Source organism: Erpetoichthys calabaricus, chromosome 9 (genome assembly GCF_900747795.2).
Source record: "Erpetoichthys calabaricus chromosome 9, fErpCal1.3, whole genome shotgun sequence".
Classification (NCBI taxonomy): Eukaryota; Metazoa; Chordata; class Cladistia; order Polypteriformes; family Polypteridae; genus Erpetoichthys; species Erpetoichthys calabaricus.
The window spans coordinates 149,036,026-149,057,670 of record NC_041402.2 but is presented as its reverse complement, the minus strand read 5'-3'; the positions used below and the strand labels follow the sequence as shown (position 1 = coordinate 149,057,670).

The 21,645-nt window shown below is 37.9% G+C and overlaps 1 protein-coding gene across 1 annotated transcript in view; it reads right to left on the bottom strand.

The window, feature by feature from the left end:
* The window catches only part of LOC114657662 (transmembrane protease serine 5), a 117,421-nt gene that overhangs the window by 84,347 nt on the left and 11,429 nt on the right, over positions 1–21,645 (bottom strand). Inside the window, 1 exon segment of the mRNA XM_051932279.1 lies at positions 8,172–8,270. Within this exon segment, the coding sequence (XP_051788239.1) occupies positions 8,172–8,270 (99 nt within the window).

Here is a 21,645-nt window from a genome sequence, read left to right as displayed (position 1 = left end):
TCTGAGTCCACCTCATGAAAGAATTATTGTACATCTGCACTTTATTAAATGTTGCTGTCAGTGTTGAGAGATTTCTGATATCCTATTGGTAAATGATATTTAATTTTGCAATTAAGGTGAAGTAATCAGATTGGTGTCTTATGACCTCCTGCTTCCTAAAATTCCTTCACAATTCATCAGCAGCTGCAGCATACAGTAGATGCTACCATAGCAATTCCTGATACCGTAAGGTGAAGAATGTTCAGCTTATCAAACATGTTAGCAAGAAGATTTAAAGAGCAAAACCCTAATGTCTCTCCTAAGGTGACGATTAAAAGCTGTTAACTTGTCCCCTGCAGACTTCAGACACAATCTCAAGAAATGGCGTGTAAGAAAGAATTGGCCCAGCTCTCAGATCTTTTAGAGGTGGAAGGACAATGAACACACCCAACCAATCTCTAAACAATTTTAAACAATTTTATTAATTGAAAAGTATCATATTTTATCTTGCAATGGTTTTCTAAGCATTACTGGTTTGAATGCAGCAAAGCAAGATATTACATTTTCTGCAAAATGTGTAGAAACTTCTCCTAAATATACATTAGAGAAGAAATCACATTCATGATAGTAAGCTATGTGACTTTCCCAATTATGATGAAAAGATTATCTAAGCCTTCAATAGTGGACACTGACATCTCTGGTTTATTATATCAGACTCCATTTTCAGAGCCATGCATGACTGTTTTCATATCCACAATTGCACACGTCCCTGTGTTGCAGAAAATTTCTCAAAGCATATCTGGCTGTGTTTATGATGAAGTTCATCATACTGGGTTTCACTGCAGTCATTTGTTTGTTTGCATTTTTTATAATTAATCAATTATTTTAATAATTATCAGCGTAAGTGCAATTCTTTTCACTTCTGGAGTATTTGTTTTTCACTTTAGAAATGCTCTAGTAAGAAATTGGAAATTAGATTCAACCATAACCTCATTTATTTGGAGTTCAAATCATCCACATATGCAAACAGCGACCCTAAAAAGACCTAAAGCAGAAGGCGGCATGGCTCTACCTAACTTTCAATTTTATTACTGGGCAGCAAACATACAAGCTATAAAAACCTGGACATGGACACGAATAGATGAACATACACAGGCTTGGTCCGCAATAGAAATAAAATCCTGCAGTACTTCTTTGTATTCCTTGCTTTGTGCCCCAATAAATGCAAGTTATTGCAAATATACTAATAACCCAATTGTGCTTCACTCACTCAGAATATGGAACCAATGTAGGAAGAATTTTAAGATAAAGACGCTTTTATCTATGGCACCTCTGCACGAGAACCACCTTTTTCCACCCTCTCAAACATATGCAGTTTTTAACATCTGGAAAACATTTGGGATTAAATCAATTAGAAATCTGTACATAGACAACGTCTTTGCATCCTAAGAACAATTACACTCCAAATTTAACTTTCCAGCAACAAATTTCTTTCACTACCTTCAAATCAGAATCTTTGTTAAATAGAACCTGCCCAATTTTCCTCACCTCCCACCTCCCTCTATGCCGGAAACAATACTGATCAGTCTTGAGGGCTCAGACAACATTTCTGCAATATAAAAAAACATTTTACAGTCCCTCCCTTTCAAAGATCCAAGAGGACAATGGGAAAAAGATCTCTCACTCAATATATCAGAAAAGGAGTGCCAGGTAGCAATGCAGAGCATCCACTCGAGCTCCATATACACAAAGGATACAATTATTCAACTCAAAATTATATATTGAGCACATCTGTCTCGCTTAAAATTGTTCAAAATGTTTCCAGAGCAAGATCCAACCTGCGAACGTTACAATCAAGTTCCAGCCTCACTGGGCCATATGCTCTGGACCTGCACCAAATTAACATCATTTTGGACCAAAATCTTTAAATGCCTATCAGACAGCCTTGGTGTCCCAATCCCTCCTAATCCACTAACAGCTGTGTTTGGTGTTCTTCCAGATGGGCTTAAAGTGGAGAAGAACAAACAAACTGTGATTGCATTCACTACACTATTGGCACGTAAACTTATCTTACTCAACTGGAAGAATCCTAACTCTCCTCTTTTAAGTCAGTGGGTAACTGATGTTATATATTATTTGAAACTGGAAAAAATCAAATTCTCACTTAAAGGATCTGTGCAGAACTTTTTCAAAACCTGGCAGGATCTGATCAATAATATTTTAGAATAAGCTTTTACAGCACTGAGGAAGCACATTCTCTCCCCTTTTTTTTCTTCTCCATTTATCTTTATTCACTTATTAATTCATCTATTTACTTATTTTTACTAGCTTTAAGTTTTACTCTGCTGACTTAGCTCTCTTTCTCAGGGGTGCGGGTTGATTTGTTTTCGATCTTATTTTTGTAAAAATTGATTTATTTGTATGGAATGTTGTGTGATTTCAATAAAATCAATAAAATAAAAAAAAATAAAAAAGAAATGCTCTAGTTCAGGGTCCCAAACTCCAGTCCTGGAGGGCCCCAGTGGCTGCAAGTTTTCATTCTAACCTTTTTCTTAATTAATGACCTGTTTTTACTGTTAATTAACTTCTTTTGAATTCATTTTCAGACCCCTATTTGTTTCTTTTTCCTTAATTAGCAGCCAAACAATAATGAGATACAAAATGAGCCAAAACATGAGCAGCAAACTGTGTCTATTATAGAATATCTGAAAATAAAGAAAAGTAAAGGTCTCAAGAATGTTGATCTGCTCAGGTCCACAAAACATATTAACAGTGCTCTTAGAAAATCAACAAGTTCAGAAATACAGTGGAACCTCGGTTTGCGAGCATAATTCGTTCCGGAAACGTGCTCGTAGTCCAAAGCACTCGTATATCAAAGTGAATTTCCCCATAAGAAATAATGGAAACTCATATGATTTGTTCCACAACCCAAAACTACAGTGATCCCTCGCTATATCGCGCTTCGCCTTTCGCGGCTTCACTTTATCGCGGATTTTATATGTAAGCATATTTAAATATATATCGCGGATTTTTTGCTGGTTCGTGGATTTCTGAGGACAATGGGTCTTTTAATTTCTGGTACATGCTTCCTCAGTTGGTGTGCCCAGTTGATTTCATACAAGGGATGCTATTGGCAGATGGCTGAGAAGCTACCCAACTTACTTTTCTGTCTCTCTCTCTTGCGCTGACTATCTGTGATCCTGACGTAGGGGGTGTGAGCAGGGGGGCTGTTCGCACACCTAGACGATACGGACGCTCGTCTAAAAATGCTGAAAGATTATCTTCACGTTGCTACCTTCTGTGTGCAGCTTTTAAGTATGCTGCACGGTGCTTCGCATACTTAAAAGCTCAAAGGGCACGTATTGATTTTTGACTTTGTTTCTCTCTCTCTCTCTCTCTCTCTCCCTGCTCCTGACGCAGGGGGTGTGAGCTGCTGCCTTCAACAGCTTTGTACCGGCGGTGCTTCGCATACTTAAAAGCTAAACAGCCCTATTGATTTGTTTGCTTTCCTCTCTGTTTCCTTTGAAGAGGAAGATATGTTTGCATTCTTTTAATTGTGAGACAGAACTGTCATCTCTGTCTTGTCATGGAGCACAGTTTAAACTTTTGAAAAAGAGACAAATGTTTGTTTGCAGTGTTTGAATAACGTTCCTGTCTCTCTACAACCTCCTGTGTTTCTGCGCAAATCTGTGACCCAAGCATGACAATATAAAAATAACCATATAAACATATGGTTTCTACTTCGCGGATTTTCTTATTGGAGGAGGGATTACTGTATTCATATAAAAATGATTAATACAAAATATAAAGTAAAAATACATAAAACAAATTACCTTTGAAAAGAATCATGGCTAGTGTGAGTGAGTTTCTAAACTCTTGTGGGATTGCACCCAACGGGACGACACGCGGAAGAGTGTCCCAAAGCAATCGCAGTCTCCCAGCGCTGTAGCAGTTCGCTGTAAAAGTGAATCCGAAAAGATCGCGGACATGCTATAAGTGCCTGCTATCGATGGGTGATACAAAGAACAAGGAACATTATAAATGCACAGGGCCCTGCCTGACTGCTGTGTCTGTTTCAAGCTGAATAAAGCTGGTGTTGCTGAAGTACTGAGACTCAGCTTTGTGTTTTAGTGTGCAAGACGGGGACTCGCACGTTACAGCACACACGCACGCGAGCACACACACACACACACACACACGAGCGCGCGCGCGTGCACACACAAACATACACACACGCGCGCGCGCGTAAACACAGTGACAATGCTAATGCTGCAGTAAACAGTATACGCTCGTACGGACGTTTACTATGAGTGAAGCACGCCGACTCAGACGGAGAATAGGAGACAATTGCCCACAATCTCGCAGCGAGAGAGAGAAGAACCATCAGCTCAGTTGTGACGCTCATCAGACAAAGAGTATACATACTGCTCATACTGCAAGACCTTGCTCGTTTATCAAGTCAAAATTTATTAAAAATTTTTGCTCATCTTGCAAAACACTCGTAAACCAAGTTACTCGCAAACCGAGGTTCCACTGTATATGCTATTACAAAATGAGAGCAGCAACAAGCCATGGAATTAAAGAGCGGGTTTAATTAACGACAAGACTCAGAGCCTAATTAAGCAACTGGTTGCAGTGAAATTGGCTGGAGATTCAGGCCCTGACTTAGTTGGTCTTCTGTTGGCTCCCTCACTTCACATTTCATTTCTGTTTGGGTGCCATTTAAGGAAAGAAAAGAAGCAATTCAGAGGAAGGATGACGAAATTAAAGGGAACAAATCTTAAAAAAACAAGTCAATTAAAATGAATTCTAAAGAAGTTAATTAACAGTAAAAACAGGTCACTAATTAAGAAAAGGGTTAAAATGAAAACCTGTGGCCACCGTAGCCCTCCAGGACCAGAGTTGGGGGCCCCTGCTCTAGCTGGATTCTTTTGTTAGATCAAATGTACTTGTTTTCCCTTAAAAAAAAAGAAAAAAACTCAGTTTTTGATCTCCAATCAGTTTAGTGTTGCCAACCACCAAAAGGCATCAAACAATGAATGTCTACCACCTGCTCAGACAAATAAAGAAAATTATGTACTGCATTGTCACGTGCATGTAATGCATAGTTTAATTTATATTGTATTCACATCTCAGTTTCTTTGTAAAATTATACTTTCTATAAAATGCCCCTTTTAAGATTTTTTATTATCTAATAATTGTACTCATTTGCAAGGTAAGAATAACAAATAGCAATAGCAAGTGCTATTTTTCAGTCTTAAACCTTCTATTAGCTTTAATAATACGTTTATGGTGGGCCCTTAAGATAATATTTTAATGCCATAAAATATTGCTTTTAGCAGGGCATAAAATGTACCAATTATTTAAAATTTTCTAAGATAAGCCAACGATGTGTGACGGATTGTAAAAAAATACAACTGTAATCCAGCTCACAATTAAATAAGATAAGAAACTGGAAGCTGGCTTGACCATTTTATGATAAGTGAAAAGTATAACAGTATAAATTTAAGTGATTAAATAACAGAGTTGGGGGAAATAGCAGGGGATGTGCTGTCATTTATGACACCTGCTATTAGATTCACAGTAAACACAAAGGCATTTTTGGAGAGGTGCGTGGGTGTAGACACGGCTCAAACTGTAGTTAAACAAAAGCAACCTCTGTCATTTTGTGGTTTAATTGTAACATGCTAGTAAGACTACCTTTTCAAATAATAACAAGCTTTAAACTATAATTACCACAGACTACATTTTGAGCAAAGTTTGACATTATCACTGTCATTCTTACTGTTATATATCCTAGAAAAAGTATAGGTCAGACTGGGAAAAAAACCTTAAATGTCATATATTTGAAAAACGTATTTTTAAATTAGCAGGATTTTTGGAAACCCAGTTATTCTGCTAAAGCAGGGTGTGCAGTGCCTAAGGACTAAATTGCCTTATTTTTAAACAATTCCTGTGCTTGTTTGATGTTAAATTAGAATGTAACAAAGTTGAAGTTTACCAAATGAACACCAAAGATACAAACATTCTACAGTATTCCAGGTAAAATACTGACATTATAGGCACTGACTAAAATACATTGATAAATACAGTTAATGTTAAACATATAAAGGTTTTTCATTACCTTAATTTTTCAATTGGACTATATACTATTTTAATTTGACTGTGCTACATTCTTCCCTTTAACTTCTCACCCTAACATACCTTATTTTTGTGTTTGTATGTAAAATATTATTCACAGAATACATTGTTAAAATTTATTTACTAACACCATGTATAGTGTTGAAAAATCTTGTCAATATATTTTTCCTTATGTGAAATTACTGTCCAATGAGATAGTATCATCTATGTTATGTTCTTTCTGTGTGTGGTGTCCAGAACTGCCCACAATACTCTAGTGAGACCGCTTCTGGAGTATGGTGTGCAGTTCTAGGCTCTAAACTACAAGTAAGACATAACAGCATTTGAGGCTTTGCAGAGGAGAGCAACCAAGTGCATCCCAGGACTTGAGAACATGTCCTACTTCAGCAACCTAAGAGAATTAAACCTGTTTAGTCTCAAGAAGACTAGGGACTGTATGGGGAATGAGTCAGAATTCTCTAAGGCATTGATAAGTACTGTAGATTCAGCCAAATTCTCTCAACATATCAGTGAAAGACGCACTTGAGGACAACAGTGGAAAGTAAGTGCATTTAGGACCGAAGCTAGGAAGTACTTTTTTACTCAAAGATTTGCGGAAATCTGTGAAAATCACCCAAGACATGTAGTTGAAGCTTTAAGAAGTATCTGGATGAGATATTGGGACAGCTTAGTTATTAGCTAAACAAACAGGAATGATGGCCTGAATAGTCTCTTCTTGTTTGTCAATGTTATTTTAAAGTATAATTACATATGTGAACTTAACCGACAATAATAATAAACGGCAAAAAAATGTGGTTTAAGTTTTCAGTACACATGGTCCGTTACACTCCTACTGCTTCCTGGCCACAGATAATTTATATTTTTATTATTAGCCTTTTGTTTGTTTGATTGACCATTTATTGGTACATGGTAGAAAAATGAGTTAGATATTCCTAGTTTTACAGTTTTTTAATTTATCTTGTAGCTATCTATAAAGAATGCCAAACACCATAAAGAAATACTGAAGACAAGGTGAGGCTAAAAGGTTTAGAATAAAGGGCAGCATCTTCGGAAGGTCTAAGGCCTGTCAAGAGTTTCATATGCAAAGTGAGTTAACTATACATAAGTTCTATCGTCAAAAAATGCAATCAACTTTGATGTTTTATAAACGTATAAGTCATTGTCTGTCTAGATAAATGTTTTATTTATGTATTACTTTTGAAAGGATAGCTAGATTTTGTTTAAACATTGAAATTAAAAAGTCCACCCATCCATCTATTTGTTTTCTTCATCCCATCTTCCAATGCAGGAACAAGGGAAAGTGAAAGCCTGCCTTAGGCAATGTAATAAGGTTTATGTCAGGGGCCACCCATAGATCAGACAAGAATCCATCCATCCATCCATCATGCACATAAGCAACTACACTAGTGTGGGGCCAGGTAATGCAGCATGGGATATGAGAGGAAAAATTGGTACCCAGTGAGAATTTATGGGTACATGGGGAGAATACGCAAATTCCATCCAGTTACCACTGAGCCTGTTTCTCTGAAGCTGTAGTGCCAAACCCTCAATCACTATGTATGTAGTCCAAAGGACGACATCCTAAACCAATGTGTATCTGGATTGATGTTACTATAATACAAAGTTTTAGTCATGAAGATTATCTCTTTAACAACCAAGATGGATTATCTCTTACAATGTGTAAACAGATTAAATCACTGTACAAATCCTGATACTCTTTTAATTAACTACTAGTGTATATTCACTGAAGATATTTAATTAATTGATAAAAATATTAAACAAATATGTGGTGCAAACACCTCTCTGTGAGTAAATAGTGGTATCACATATGTTTAATTGAAAAACGTGTTTAGCTGAGGACTTCTCCCCACTTATTTATTTTGTCTAGGAATGTGCTTTTACTAATTGACATTTACTGACATTTTTTAAATTTGACATTTATACTAATAATCTTCCACTTTTCATCTTTTCAATACATTTGAAAGGGGTAAAAGTTATTGTAAGTTCAAATGACCAATACTCAAACAGAAGACAAAAATAGGTTTTCTTACCTAAAAGCCAGACTCCCACTGCTAGTCCACTCAGAATTCCCATGGTGCTCACAACAGCTAATATTTTTATTAGCTTGCACACATATATTTTAGATGAGGCTGTAAAAATATTTGACACATGCAAATTAGTGTTTTTTTTGTAAAAAAAATAAAAAGTGTAAATACAGTTCTCAGCTAAGTTAAAGAAATAATTTGTTAAGATATGGAAAGAGGCTGAGAAAACTCCTAATTGCTGGGTAAGTACCAAAAACACCTCATGCACTGGTAAGATAGGCTTTAGGCACAATAATAAAGTACAAATACTAGATTTTATGGTGTTTGTAAAAGTGCACAAACATTGAAAGATAAATAACCCTAACCTAATGAAAACTATGCCACAATTAAAAAAATAAGTAAGCAGAAACAAACTTTCTATTAAAATATTTAAACCTAAACACAAATCATCTTGGAAGCAAGAAAAAAAAAGGTTACGGTAAGAAGACTTGTAACACTGTGTAGTGAACTCAAAAGATCAATTAAAAAGGAAAGACATCTGAAACACTGTCTATTAAGTTAGTAAGTAATAACAACCTGTGGAAGAATCAAAACATTTAAGCTCCTAATGAATGAGTGCAGTGATGTGCAGAGATCCTTTGGTGGGCAGTGGCTCAGAAAGGGAAAGGACAAGCTTGTTATGTTTTAATCCTGTTTACAAATTAGGGTTCACTTTTGTTTCTGTATTTTTTAGTTTCATACAACTTCAGCAACATTATAATAGTTATTATTATGGCAAAAAATATGTATTATGTGATATATATGTGTGTGTGTGATACAGTACATACCAAATAATACAAAGTGGTTATAGTGATTTTTTTCTCTAGAGAGAGAATCAAAGGTTCAGAGAGCAGTTGTTGTCCACATAGGTTTCTGAGTTTGGATTTACCCGGACTGAGCTTGCAAAAACTTCATTCCGCATGTTGCTGTTTGTGCAGGTAATGTGGCACTGAGTGTCTGCAATATAAATAGTATTGTAAATATTAAATTAGCATCAAACTCTTTACATAGACTCAGAATTCTTTGGGGCTGTGTATGCAAAATGAAATACCTTCATTGACAGACCCGGCCCAGCTGAGCTTGAGAGGTATTGCCAAGTCTGAAGGCCCAACCAAATCAGCCCTTCACATTCTCACAGATGTCTGTGGCTTCACAATGCTTTGCTTGGTTGCAATGTGCCTGAGTTGACAGACATAAAATAGTATGGTCTGTGCTATTTTAGAAATATCATAGGTTTTAAAAATTGGCATTGGCTGATAACAATGACAAACCAAGTAGAAAAACTAGCATGATAAGCGAAGTGAATATGCGTGGCTTATATGCAGATATTTATAGCTCCCTTCTGTATCATAACGTCATACAAACTAGTATGATCAGCACACAGATATTAATTATATATGTTGTGGTGGATTGCCGGCTTCTTTCTCCGGCCCTCACCCCCAGGCCGCCAGGAGGAGCTCTCCCAGCAGCGTGGACATGCCCCGAGTTCCAGCAGGGCCTCATGGACTATGTAGTTTTTATACACAGCCCTGCTGGATACCTTGGGGGCCACCAGGCGTCGCTGTAGGGGGTCTCGTAGGCTCGCATGTGCCCTATAACCCGGGAGTACGTCACGGTCACATGACAGGAAGAAACGACGTGCTCCTGGGTTGAAGAAAAGGACTGTTTACCCTGACCCGGAAGGGAAAAGGAACTGTGGACTGTTGAATGGGAACACCTCCGGGTCAGGGTGTATAAAAGGACGATGGGAAATCCCAGACGTTGAGCTGAGCTGGGAGGTAGGGTGGCGAAGTGTCTGGGAGTGGAGGATTGGTTTATTGTAAGAGAATTGTAGTGTTTATGAGTGTGGAGTGGAGGGTGCTTGGTGCACAGTATATTTATAAAATAAATATTAGTTATACTTTTACCTGGTGTTCAGAGTGGTACCTGAGGGTTCAAGAGGTGGACAAAGGGCTTATTTGCTACAATGTTTTGTGAAATTAATATAAAAAATTACCACAGACCACAATTTATTTTCATATGAGACTAGGGGGCTTTGCCCCCCTGCTAGCTTCGCTCGCCAACCCCCCCGGCCTGTGCTACGTGCCAGCCACTCCACATCTCTGCCGCTCGCATATGTGGATTTAACTTTCACCAAACAACAAATCTTTTAATTCTCGCGGATACGCCTCTTCCTTGGGAAGAAACACTACTTTTAATAATAATAAGAAGAAAAAATCATTACATTTATATAGCGCTTTTCTCAGTACTCTTCCCTAATGGCAACACAAATTAGACGATCTACAAATCTCCGACTTAAAGTTTAAATCCATCCATCCATCCATTTTCTAACCCGCTGAATCCGAACACAGGGTCACGGGGGTCTGCTGGAGCCAATCCCAGCCAACACAGGGCACAAGGCAGGAACCAATCCCGGGCAGGGTGCCAACCCACCGCAGGACACACACAAACACACCCACACACCAAGCACACACTAGGGCCAATTTAAATCCGAACAATATATTTGTAGCTGTCGGAGTGTAAGGCGAGTTCGAGCACGGGTAAAATGCGTGCTGAAAGAAATCTCTCAGTCCAAAAGTTTGTTTTAAAAATATTTAGTGAAAATTCAAAGCAAATAATCCACACAAGAATAAAGAAAAAAGTTGTTACACACGTAGAATAAAATGCAAAAAAAAAGAAAAATGTATCTTCTCTAAACTTAGCATTTCTTGAGAAACTTTAGTTGTTTCTATACTTAAAAGATTCTTAACTTCTTCTTCTGTACGCTTTAAATGTACGGTGCAGCACTTTCAATTAAGTGCTTTGTCTTACATGTTTCTTAGCACACAAAACACGCACACAAGGTATGCAATGCTCAAAAGGCACGAGAGGCACGGTTTAAAACCATGTGCCCTCTACACCTTACACACGGCAAGGCTGATCACTAACTGAGAATAATGTTTAGTCAGAGCAGTTAGAAATAGCTAGAATGTATCAATTAATTTCTACTTATGGGGGTTATAGGAACCTCCCATAGATTTTAGTAAAACATTTATGAATTTTATGTAACTAGGAAATGGCTCTTATAATATTCAATCTCCTTTTTACTATCATTTTTTTGAGACTTTCAAATTTTAGTACTTTCATTAGCTTTAACCTGCTCCGCATGTGTATCACAACAACGTTTTTGAATTCTTTATGACGTTCTACTTTGTCATCTACTGTTTGTCTTTTATTTCCAGCCCCAGGTGTGGTTAAATCTCTTGGCACAAAGTCTCACCTCACGGAATGTGAAAGTTTTAGTCACGTCTTGTCCCAGAATAAAAAGTCTCGTCTTGCCCCAGGATTTTTTTATTATAATAGAGAGATAGTAAACAGTAGCATCTTTAGCTTTCACAGTGTGCATTGTTTATCACTGCTTTTTCTCTCACTCATGTAAAGAAAAGGAGGCACATGCTTCTGCTCAGTGTCGATTAATTAGGTATTAATGGGAGAAAAGGGCACTTGCACATCCCTGAATAAGTTATCACAATTCAAATATTAATACATTGTTAAATGCAACAAAATATATGGGATATTGCATCCAACAGGAGAGCATGATGAGTGATTTCAGTTTACCATATATTGAATGGGAAACACCAGCTGGAACGGCAAAGATTGTGAAGTGATTGTTATGGCAAATGTGGGTAAGAGTCACCTATTAATATATTATCTTAACATGAAAGCATTTCCACTTGATCTACAGTAGTAGGAAACGAGAATAAGTGGAGAAAAGAAGTATGAATACTGAGAGAAACTGCAAACGTCCTACAAATCAGTAATCTAACAATATAGGCATTTAGTCTATGGCTTCATGGTACACATGAAAATAACGACAACCTTTAGAGATATGCCAGGTGATATAACATTGTGCCATGTAAAATATCCTACACCAGACCTATTAAAATGGCGGCCCTCAGGCCATGTGTGACCCAGAAGCAACCTCCGACTTACCTAGCCCATTATCCTTCCAGGGCTCTAGACTGCAACTAAAATGGTCTTAAATGCAACGAAAAATAAGCTTTGGTGGTTATCATTTCTACTTAGGTCACCAGTTGGAAATGAAATCATTAAAACTTTAAACTAATTATATTGTAAAAGATGCAAAAGGCCATTTTTTTTTATTGTTAAGCGGATGTGCCGTTAACATATGTGTCGATATGGGCCCCCCCTTGCATATCCTTGAGCCACATAAAGGCTGATTTATATCCTGCACTGGGTGCAAGGGAGTCGCAGCAAAAATGACATCAGACTTGGAGACGTGTGCGGGAAAATATGGGACAGCCGTATATTCCAAATAGTGAATTTCAATGAGAGGCAGTTTACACTTGTGCCAGAATAATGAAAGAAAGGCTGAATATGACCCAACTGGTCATCAAAACAAAAAGTAGGCATGCAAAACATTTGAAATTCATCTACCCATCATATAGGTCCCCTGTTATGAATACAGTGGTGTGAAAAACTATTTGCCCCCTTCCTGATTTCTTATTCTTTTGCATGTTTGTCACACAAAATGTTTCTGATCATCAAACACATTTAACCATTAGTCAAATATAACACAAGTAAACACAAAATGCAGTTTGTAAATGGTGGTTTTTATTATTTAGGGAGAAAAAAAAATCCAAACCTACATGGCCCTGTGTGAAAAAGTAATTGCCCCCTGAACCTAATAACTGGTTGGGCCACCCTTAGCAGCAATAACTGCAATCAAGCGTTTGCGATAACTTGCAATGAGTCTTTTACAGCGCTCTGGAGGAATTTTTGGCCCACTCATCTTTGCAAAATTGTTGTAATTCAGCTTTATTTGAGGGTTTTCTAGCATGAACCGCCTTTTTAAGGTCATGCCATAGCATCTCAATTGGATTCAGGTCAGGACTTTGACTAGGCCACTCCAAAGTCTTCATTTTGTTTTTCTTCAGCCATTCAGAGGTGGATTTGCTGGTGTGTTTTGGGTCATTGTCCTGTTGCAGCACCCAAGATCACTTCAGCTTGAGTTGACGAACAGATGGCCGGACATTCTCCTTCAGGATTTTTTGGTAGACAGTAGAATTCATGGTTCCATCTATCACAGCAAGCCTTCCAGGTCCTGAACCAGCAAAACAACCCCAGACCATCACAGTACTACCACCATATTTTACTGTTGGTATGATGTTCTTTTTCTGAAATGCTGTGTTCCTTTTACGCCAGATGTAACGGGACATTTGCCTTCCAAAAAATTCAACTTTTGACTCATCAGTCCACAAGGTATTTTCCCAAAAGTCTTGGCAATCATTGAAATGTTTCTTAGCAAAATTGAGACGAGCCCTAATGTTCTTTTTGCTTAACAGTGGTTTGCGTCTTGGACATCTGCCATGCAGGCCGTTTTTGCCCAGTCTCTTTCTTATGGTGGAGTCGTGAACACTGACCTTAATTGAGGCAAGTGAGGCCTGCAGTTCTTTAGACGTTGTCCTGGGGTCTTTTGTGACCTCTCGGATGAGTCGTCTCTGCGCTCTTGGGGTAATTTTGGTCGGCCGGCCACTCCTGGGAAGGTTCACCACTGTTCCATGTTTTTGCCATTTGTGGATAATGGCTCTCACTGTGGTTCACTGGAGTCCCAAAGCTTTAGAAATGGCTTTATAACCTTTACCAGACTGATAGATCTCAATTACTTCTGTTCTCATTTGTTCCTGAATTTCTTTGGATCTTGGCATGATGTCTATCTTTTGAGGTGCTTTTGGTCTACTTCTCTGTGTCAGGCAGCTCCTATTTAAGTGATTTCTTGATTGAAACAGGTGTGGCAGTAATCAGGCCTGGGGGTGGCTACGGAAATTGAACTCAGGTGTGATACACCACAGTTAGGTTATTTTTTAACTAGGGGGCAATTACTTTTTCACACACGGCCATGTAGGTTTGTATTTTTTTTCTCCCTAAATAATAAACACCATCATTTAAAAACTGCATTTTGTGTTTACTTGTGTTATATTTGACTAATGGTTAAATGTGTTTGATGATCAGAAACATTTTGTGTGACAAACATGCAAAACAATAAGAAATCAGGAAGGGGGCAAATAGTTTTTCACACCACTGTATATCTGTGCCCTGTGGAATTCAGTTGTCCCTTCTGATTTGGCAAGGCACACTAAGGTGTGATTTGTCACCGATCTCCTTGTGTTAACACATCTTTACATACCATTTCTCTTTTGATTTAATGGATACTCCATGCAAAATGTTGGCCTGTCTGTCAGTAAACATGTTTGAGCAGTTGCCTGTCCACTGTTTCATCATGCACAGCAATGTGATGAAGTCTGCATTTTAAGGTTGAAGGTGTATTACAGTCGCTTTACGATTGATGGCGGACAGTAAAGTTTGTTAAAATTATATCGAAATGCCAAGCAAAATGACACCTTTTATTGGCTAACTAAAAAGATTACAATGTGCAAGCTTTCGAGGCAACTCAGGCCCCTTCTTCAGGCAAGATGTAATCAGTAATTAAAATTATATCATTATATCATTAATTACATAATTATGTAATTAAAATTATATCAAAAATGACGCTTTGTTAGTTGTGACTTCAGTCGCTTTGACGTGTGCACTATATGTTCTGTTACCAATAAATACTTCAACAGGATCTATTAATAAGGAAACATGGAAAATAAGATTTAGTACAAAAATAGTAATAACTATAATTAATGATTCATTACTTGACACCCAAGAACTCTGTACAAAGATATTTTAAAGAATCATTTGTCATTAAAATAAATGTACCAATCCACTTTCACGCCATATGTGGTGCCTTGCTCTTAAATATTTACTCAAGTAGGTTTTTTTTTTGGGGGGGACACAACAATTTCAAAAGGAAAGGCTTTGTTGTGGAACTCAAATTTAACCTCTGTCATGTGAGGGATTAAAACCGTGTGAATGAAACAGTTCTATGAAAAAAAAAAATCCCTGACCTATCATGACCACCCCTTTAAATTGGGGGTGGATCTCATATTTCAAAAAGGAAACAAATGTTATTTCTAATATTGTGCACTTTTTTGATTTTAGGCAATTTGAGATGTTTATTGTTTATTTTTTTATTTCAAAAATGGGAAAAAAGTTTGGCTACTATCTCAGATTCTGTCAGTTATAGCTTTTTTATTGTTTTTTTTAATACATTTTTGATTTGCCTGTGTCAGATGTGACCAAATGTAAAGGGAAACAATGAATAAACATTACTTGTTTTTAAATACTGTCGCAGTTTGAGGCCCTTGTCGTCCTCTTGAACCCTCTGACTCGACTCCAGACACCAGGTAAAAGTCCAGATATTACTTTTATTTGAACCATACAGTGCACAAAGCACCCTCCACTCCACAATACTCATAAACTAATCAATAAACAATACAATAATCAATCCTCCACACTCCCAGACACTTTGCCACCCTTCCTCCCAGCTCAGCTCAGAGTACTGGTTTCCCAGAGTCCTTTATATAGTCCCTGACCCGGAAGTGTTTCTCCCTTCTGTCCATGTGATCATGAACACTTCCGGGTCGGATAAAAAGCTCCTTTCTTCAACCTGGAAGCACGTAGTTTTCTCTTGTCACGTGATCATGACGCACCTCCGGGTTATAGGGCAAGTAAGAGTCCGGCAGCCTCCCCACAGCGACTCCTGGTGGTCCCCATGGTATCTAGCAGGGCTGTGCATATAAACTACATAGTCCATGAGGCCCTGCTGGAATTCGGGGAACGTCCACACTGTTGGGAGAGCTCCACCTAGCGGCCTGGGGGTGAGGGCCGGAATATTTAGCCGGCCACACACCACAATACATTCATTTGTGCTGATTTAAAAATTGTCATTATCTGCTGCTTACCAGTTGCTGAAAATGTCTGGTCCAGCTAAATTTATTGGTTTGAAAACCTGGCCCAGCTGAATTTGAAATTGAATAGCCCAGTCCTACACTATATTTGTCAGCAAGGGGAAATTTGGCTTTTTAAAGATGCTCTTTAAATAGATAGATAGATAGATAGATAGATAGATAGATAGATAGATAGATAGATAGATAGATAGATAGATAGATAGATAGATAGATAGATAGATAGATAGATAGATAGACAGACTATAGTCTGAACTCACACCAGAGTGACTAAAAAGGAAGAAAATTACAAACAAAAATTGATTTAACCAAGAAAAATTATTCTAATACACACTCTATAACTCACTAGGAAAGTGATGTTATACACTATAATATTTCAAACTAGAAAAAAACAATTTTTTTATGAGGATTTGTTCAGAATTATTCTCAGAATTTAACAAGAACACATTAATATAATTGTAAAGCAAGCACGACATGCTTGTGTAGAAACTTTCTATTTGATTTGCAATTTAACTCTTTCAGGGCTGACGTCGACTTTTGTCAAAAGGAGGAGTGGACCATGGTAGTCAACTGTACACTGTGAAAAAACCAACTGTTATGTTTTAGTTGGACTCTCATTGCTAGAAGGAAAGTTAGCTTCATTGGTTTGACCGAGATTTCCTGTGCTCGTGTGAGTAGCAAGGCGCAAACAACAGCAAAAATGGCACTGACATCTGGTGAGAGATCAAAGTGATTGCATAAAGCAAACTACAGCATGGACAACGTTTTGCCTATTATCTCTGAACTGGACTATTACTTGTCGGACTCCGATTTTGATACAAGTGATCGAAAATGAATGTGAGGTTCCTGCATCAGTTGACTGGTCCTCAGCTAATCATGGTGTTGAATGGGTTCATGTAGCTGATACTCCTACGGCAATGTTCACCAGGGAGGAGTGCCACTTAACAATGATAAGAGGTAGAAACTAGATTGCAATGCACTGCGATCGCTGCTGTTGCTGCCTCAGCCACGTGAAGACAGCTTGGCAGCAAGCTTGCTGCAAATTCTTGTCAAACTGGCAGCCACAGCATGCAGCAACAGACGTTTTATCTTGATTTCTGTGTGAAACCATTGCTTTTCAGAAACTGTTTTTTGAAAAAATATTCAGCCCTCAAAGAGTTAATTATTTAGAAAAATCCACTACAGATTGGAGTCTTACACACTGTAGTAAAGCTCTGAGTTGGATGGGGCTGAATGCCCATTTTTGTTGTGTGGATTATCTTGGGACATACTTCTGTACATGCTATGTTTTCTGATCAGATTGTGTTTTGTTCTTTGAATAGAATAATAATAAATATGATCAGGAAGCAGAAAATGAGTAAAATAAATTTTTTGATCCAGGTTTTTACAACAGAATATCCCTGGCATAAGCAAAAACCAGGACTGTGTTTTAAGAAATATTCCACCAAAATGTTCCTAACCCCATTTCAATTTGTGAAGAACATTCCAAATAGTACAGAAGCCTTGTGGTGACCAATGCTGAACAACAGTAAATAATATAGCAAACTATCTGTTGCCCGGGAGGAAAAAATAAAGTGTTTTTTTTTTATTGTTTGAGAAATATATAATTAGAAAAACCCACAGCTTTAAAAATTTAAATAAATTAACAAACAATGAAGACTCACTAATGTGCTTGTCTTGCAGTCTTGTATGTATGTCATCATCCAGTTGATGCTCAGAACCGGCCAACTCTATTTAATTTCAAAAGCAACAGGGGCGCGGTGGTGCTCATACATAAAGAATGCTTGCAGTCACCTCCAGTTCGTCCTCTGGTGGTCGCTCCGAGTGTCAACTGGATGATAACATGCATACAAGACCACAAGATCACCCCCCACCCAACCCAGTTATGGTTGATTTCACCCTACAGTATTTTTAGTCAACCAATGAGAAACATGTGTACCAAGTTTCATGAAAATCGAACAGGACAACCTTTACAAATCAATAGACGTTGGCACTGTATGTGATCGTGTGCAGCTCTGACGGGAAAGCGTTCCCTGCGTGGGGAGAAAAGCACATGCCTATGATATCTCTGGCAATCAGCAGCTACCCTCTAAAACACACGAAACTCTGATCTCTCTCTCAAAAACGTCAAACATTACTCCTTAACAATCTGTAGATGATAATGTCTGTTGAAGCGGAGGCAAGGTGCACTCCAACACGTGGCGAGACGTAGAGTTGAACAAACAGGCATCGCTAGCTAAGTGGAGGCAAGGTGCACTACAACACGTGGCAAGACATAGAGTAACTCGAAAAGAGGCTGGCGAGGGAATGAGGAAAGCCCCGCCCCCTGCTATCGGCCCACAGCCACTCTATTGGATTTGCACAAATACATACATACATGAGAGAAGACACAAAATCAACTGGAAAGTTCAAGCAAATTATAGAAAACAACCAGATCTAAATCCGTTAAGTAATTTTCTCATGAAAAGCGGACAGACATAAAGCAGACAAACATACAGACAGAACACACTTGGACCACGAAATTTTTAAAACCGCTTCTTAGCAAGTACCTATAGGCCAAGAATAACCTACATTCCAAATTTCAAGTCCCAAGTCATCATGGTTCGGGAAATTTCATGATGAGTGAGTCAGTGGTATTTGGCTTTTATATATACAGATTTAGCCCTGTGGTGGGTTGGGGTTTGTTTCCTGCCTTGCACCCTGTGTTGGCTGGGATTGGCTCCAGCAGATCCACGTGACTCTGTAGTTTGGATATAGCGGGTTGGATAATGGATGGATGGATGGATATATAGATTTATATACATATACATAAATATATATATATTAACTGTGTAAGCCCTTGCTGTTAAAAGCACGGGATCCTAGAAAGTATTGAAATCGTCAGAACTACTCTGGGAATCTCTCTCCTAGGAGGATTCGTGTTGCCGACATGCTCGCATCGTTTGTGCATTAGCAGCTTTTGCCGGTGTGCTGGCCTCACTTGCATATCCTCGGAGCTGGAGCCCTTACCCCGACTCTACCTCTCACTTTCGAGTCGGAGAGACACACACACTTCCATGCATAGACGTTTATATATAAGATATATACATGGCTGTTCGAGTCACAAAGACAGAATGAGTCCCAAAAATTAAACTCTATTTAATTTCAAAAGCAGCGGGGGCGCGGTGGTGCTCAAGCATAAAGAATGCTGGCAGTCACCTCCAGTTCGCCCTCTGGTGGTTGTTCTGAGTATCAAATGGATGATAACATGCATACAAGACTGCAAGATCACCCCAACCATACCCAGAATGGGGTGTGTTAGGGCTGATTTCACCCTACAGTATTTTTAGTCGACCAATGAGAAACATGTGTGCTAAGTTTTATGAAAATTGCTCCAGCCGTTTGAAAGTGATGGTGGAACATACATACATACACACATTGACTTTTATATATATAGATGTACATGAAAAAATTTCACATTATTTGTGTCACACACTGTATTTCACATGTCAAGTTATCCAGTTGTATGCTTACAACATGCAAAGGGTATGAATTTTTATTTATAATATTGTTAATAAATACTTCCAGAAATTGAAAGTAGTCCACAAGTGGGAAGCCCCTTCACACTGGGTCGTGCTTTTGAATTGAAGACCCACCTCTCCCCTACGTTCATTAGTCAAGAGTCCTGTCTTCAATTCAAAAGCAAGATTATAATTTTTTCTGACTTTTTGTAAATATATTTCGGCGATCACTTTAAAGGATGGAGATACTCAATGAATTGAAAGTGGTAACATAAAATTTAAAAAGGTAAGATAAAATTATTTCCAGCAATTAGAAACCATTAATGGACCACCCTACCACATTTTAAATTGTGGAATCTATTTTCAGAGAAATACTTGAGAGCTGGCGCCTGTAAAGTGTTCCTGTAAAATGATTAGAGTTTTGGGAGGCAGGAGATGAGCAGTGTCTGGTCTTTGCCAGTAATAGCTCTTGGAGTTCTCCCTAAACATTACATTATGTTTTGTTTCTTTGGACCAGAAAATTTTGTCTGTCATGCTCTCAGAGTCCTTTATACTTTCATATGCCTTTTACTCAAGACTGGCTCCTGCATAGCCACTCTGCTATAAATGTCTGATTAATGCAGAGCTGCTGCGGTGGGCATTTTTCCAAAAGGTTCTCCCTTAACAGCGAAGACCTCCAACACCCAGTTAGAACGACCATTGGGTTTTTGGTAAGCTCAACGACCAAGGCCCTTCTTGCCTGGTTACTCAATTTGGTTGGACAGCCATCTCTAGGAGGAGTCATGGTGATTCCAAAATTCTTCAATTTCACAATTATGGAAACCACTGTGCTCCAGAGAGAACATTAAATTTTAGAACTGGTTTTATACCTTTGCCATTGATGTCTCACCACAATTTGAGTTTGGAAGTCTAAAGAAAGTTCCTAGAACTTTATGGATTGGTTTTGGTTCTGAATTGAAATGTAAATTGTGGGACATTATATCTAACCTATGTCCATTCAATTCAGTTTGCCAAATGTGGACTCCTGTCAAGTTCCAGACACATGCTCAATTAAAGCAAACAGGATGAACCTGGACACAATTTTGTCTCCCATACTGATGCTTCTGAATACTTACATAAATGAGAGATTTCAGTTTTTGATTTTTAATACATTTGCAAACCTTTCTGAAAATATGTTTTCACTTTTTAATTATGGGTTATGGAATGTAGATTGATGAGCAAAAATGGCAGTTTACAGACGCTTTCCATCCAGTCTAACAGAACTTGAGAGGATCTGCCAGAAAGAATGGGTTAAACTACCCAAATCCTGGTGTGCAAAGCTTGTACAGACTGACCCCAAGAAGACTTGAAGCTGCATTTGCTGGCAAATCAGCCTCTACAAAGTAGTGGATTTAGGGTCTGAATACTTATATGAATAAGAGATTTCAGTTCTTGAATTTTAATAAATTCAAAAACCTTTCTGGAAAGATGTTATCAAGTGTAGATTGGTGGAACAAAATGGCAAATTTATCCATTTAAAAATAATTGTACAACACAATAAAGTGTGAAGAAAGTGAAGGGGCCTAAATACTTTCTGAATCCACTGTATATAAGTCCTTGTTTGCTTAAGTAACCCTTTGTTGAATTAAATAGCATATTTAAGTATAAAATATTTCCTTATATATAACATTTTGAATAAACACTCCAGGAAGTCTTCGCTGGGAATTCAATTTTGCTTTTTTACTTTCTCATATACGTAGTATAGAAAAAGTATACTAATCGTGAAAAAATTCAACCTTGAGATTTTGACGAATCACCAGATTTCATTCGCTTCTGAACACATTTTGACCATTTTTGCAGTTATATCTGTGCGTGCATGTGTCTGTGTGTATGAACGAGAACACTTTCAGCTAGATAAATGAAATTTGGCATATGGGTGTTATATCAAAATGTTAGTTTTCTATCATACATCAACTGGAGTGATACTTTACCTGAACACATTTCAAACTTTTTCAAATAAACTAGTACTTAGTTTAAATAAACAATTAATTGAAATGTTGTATGGTAGTTTTTCATGTGAAATTGCATTATAAATAGAAAATAGAAAAATAA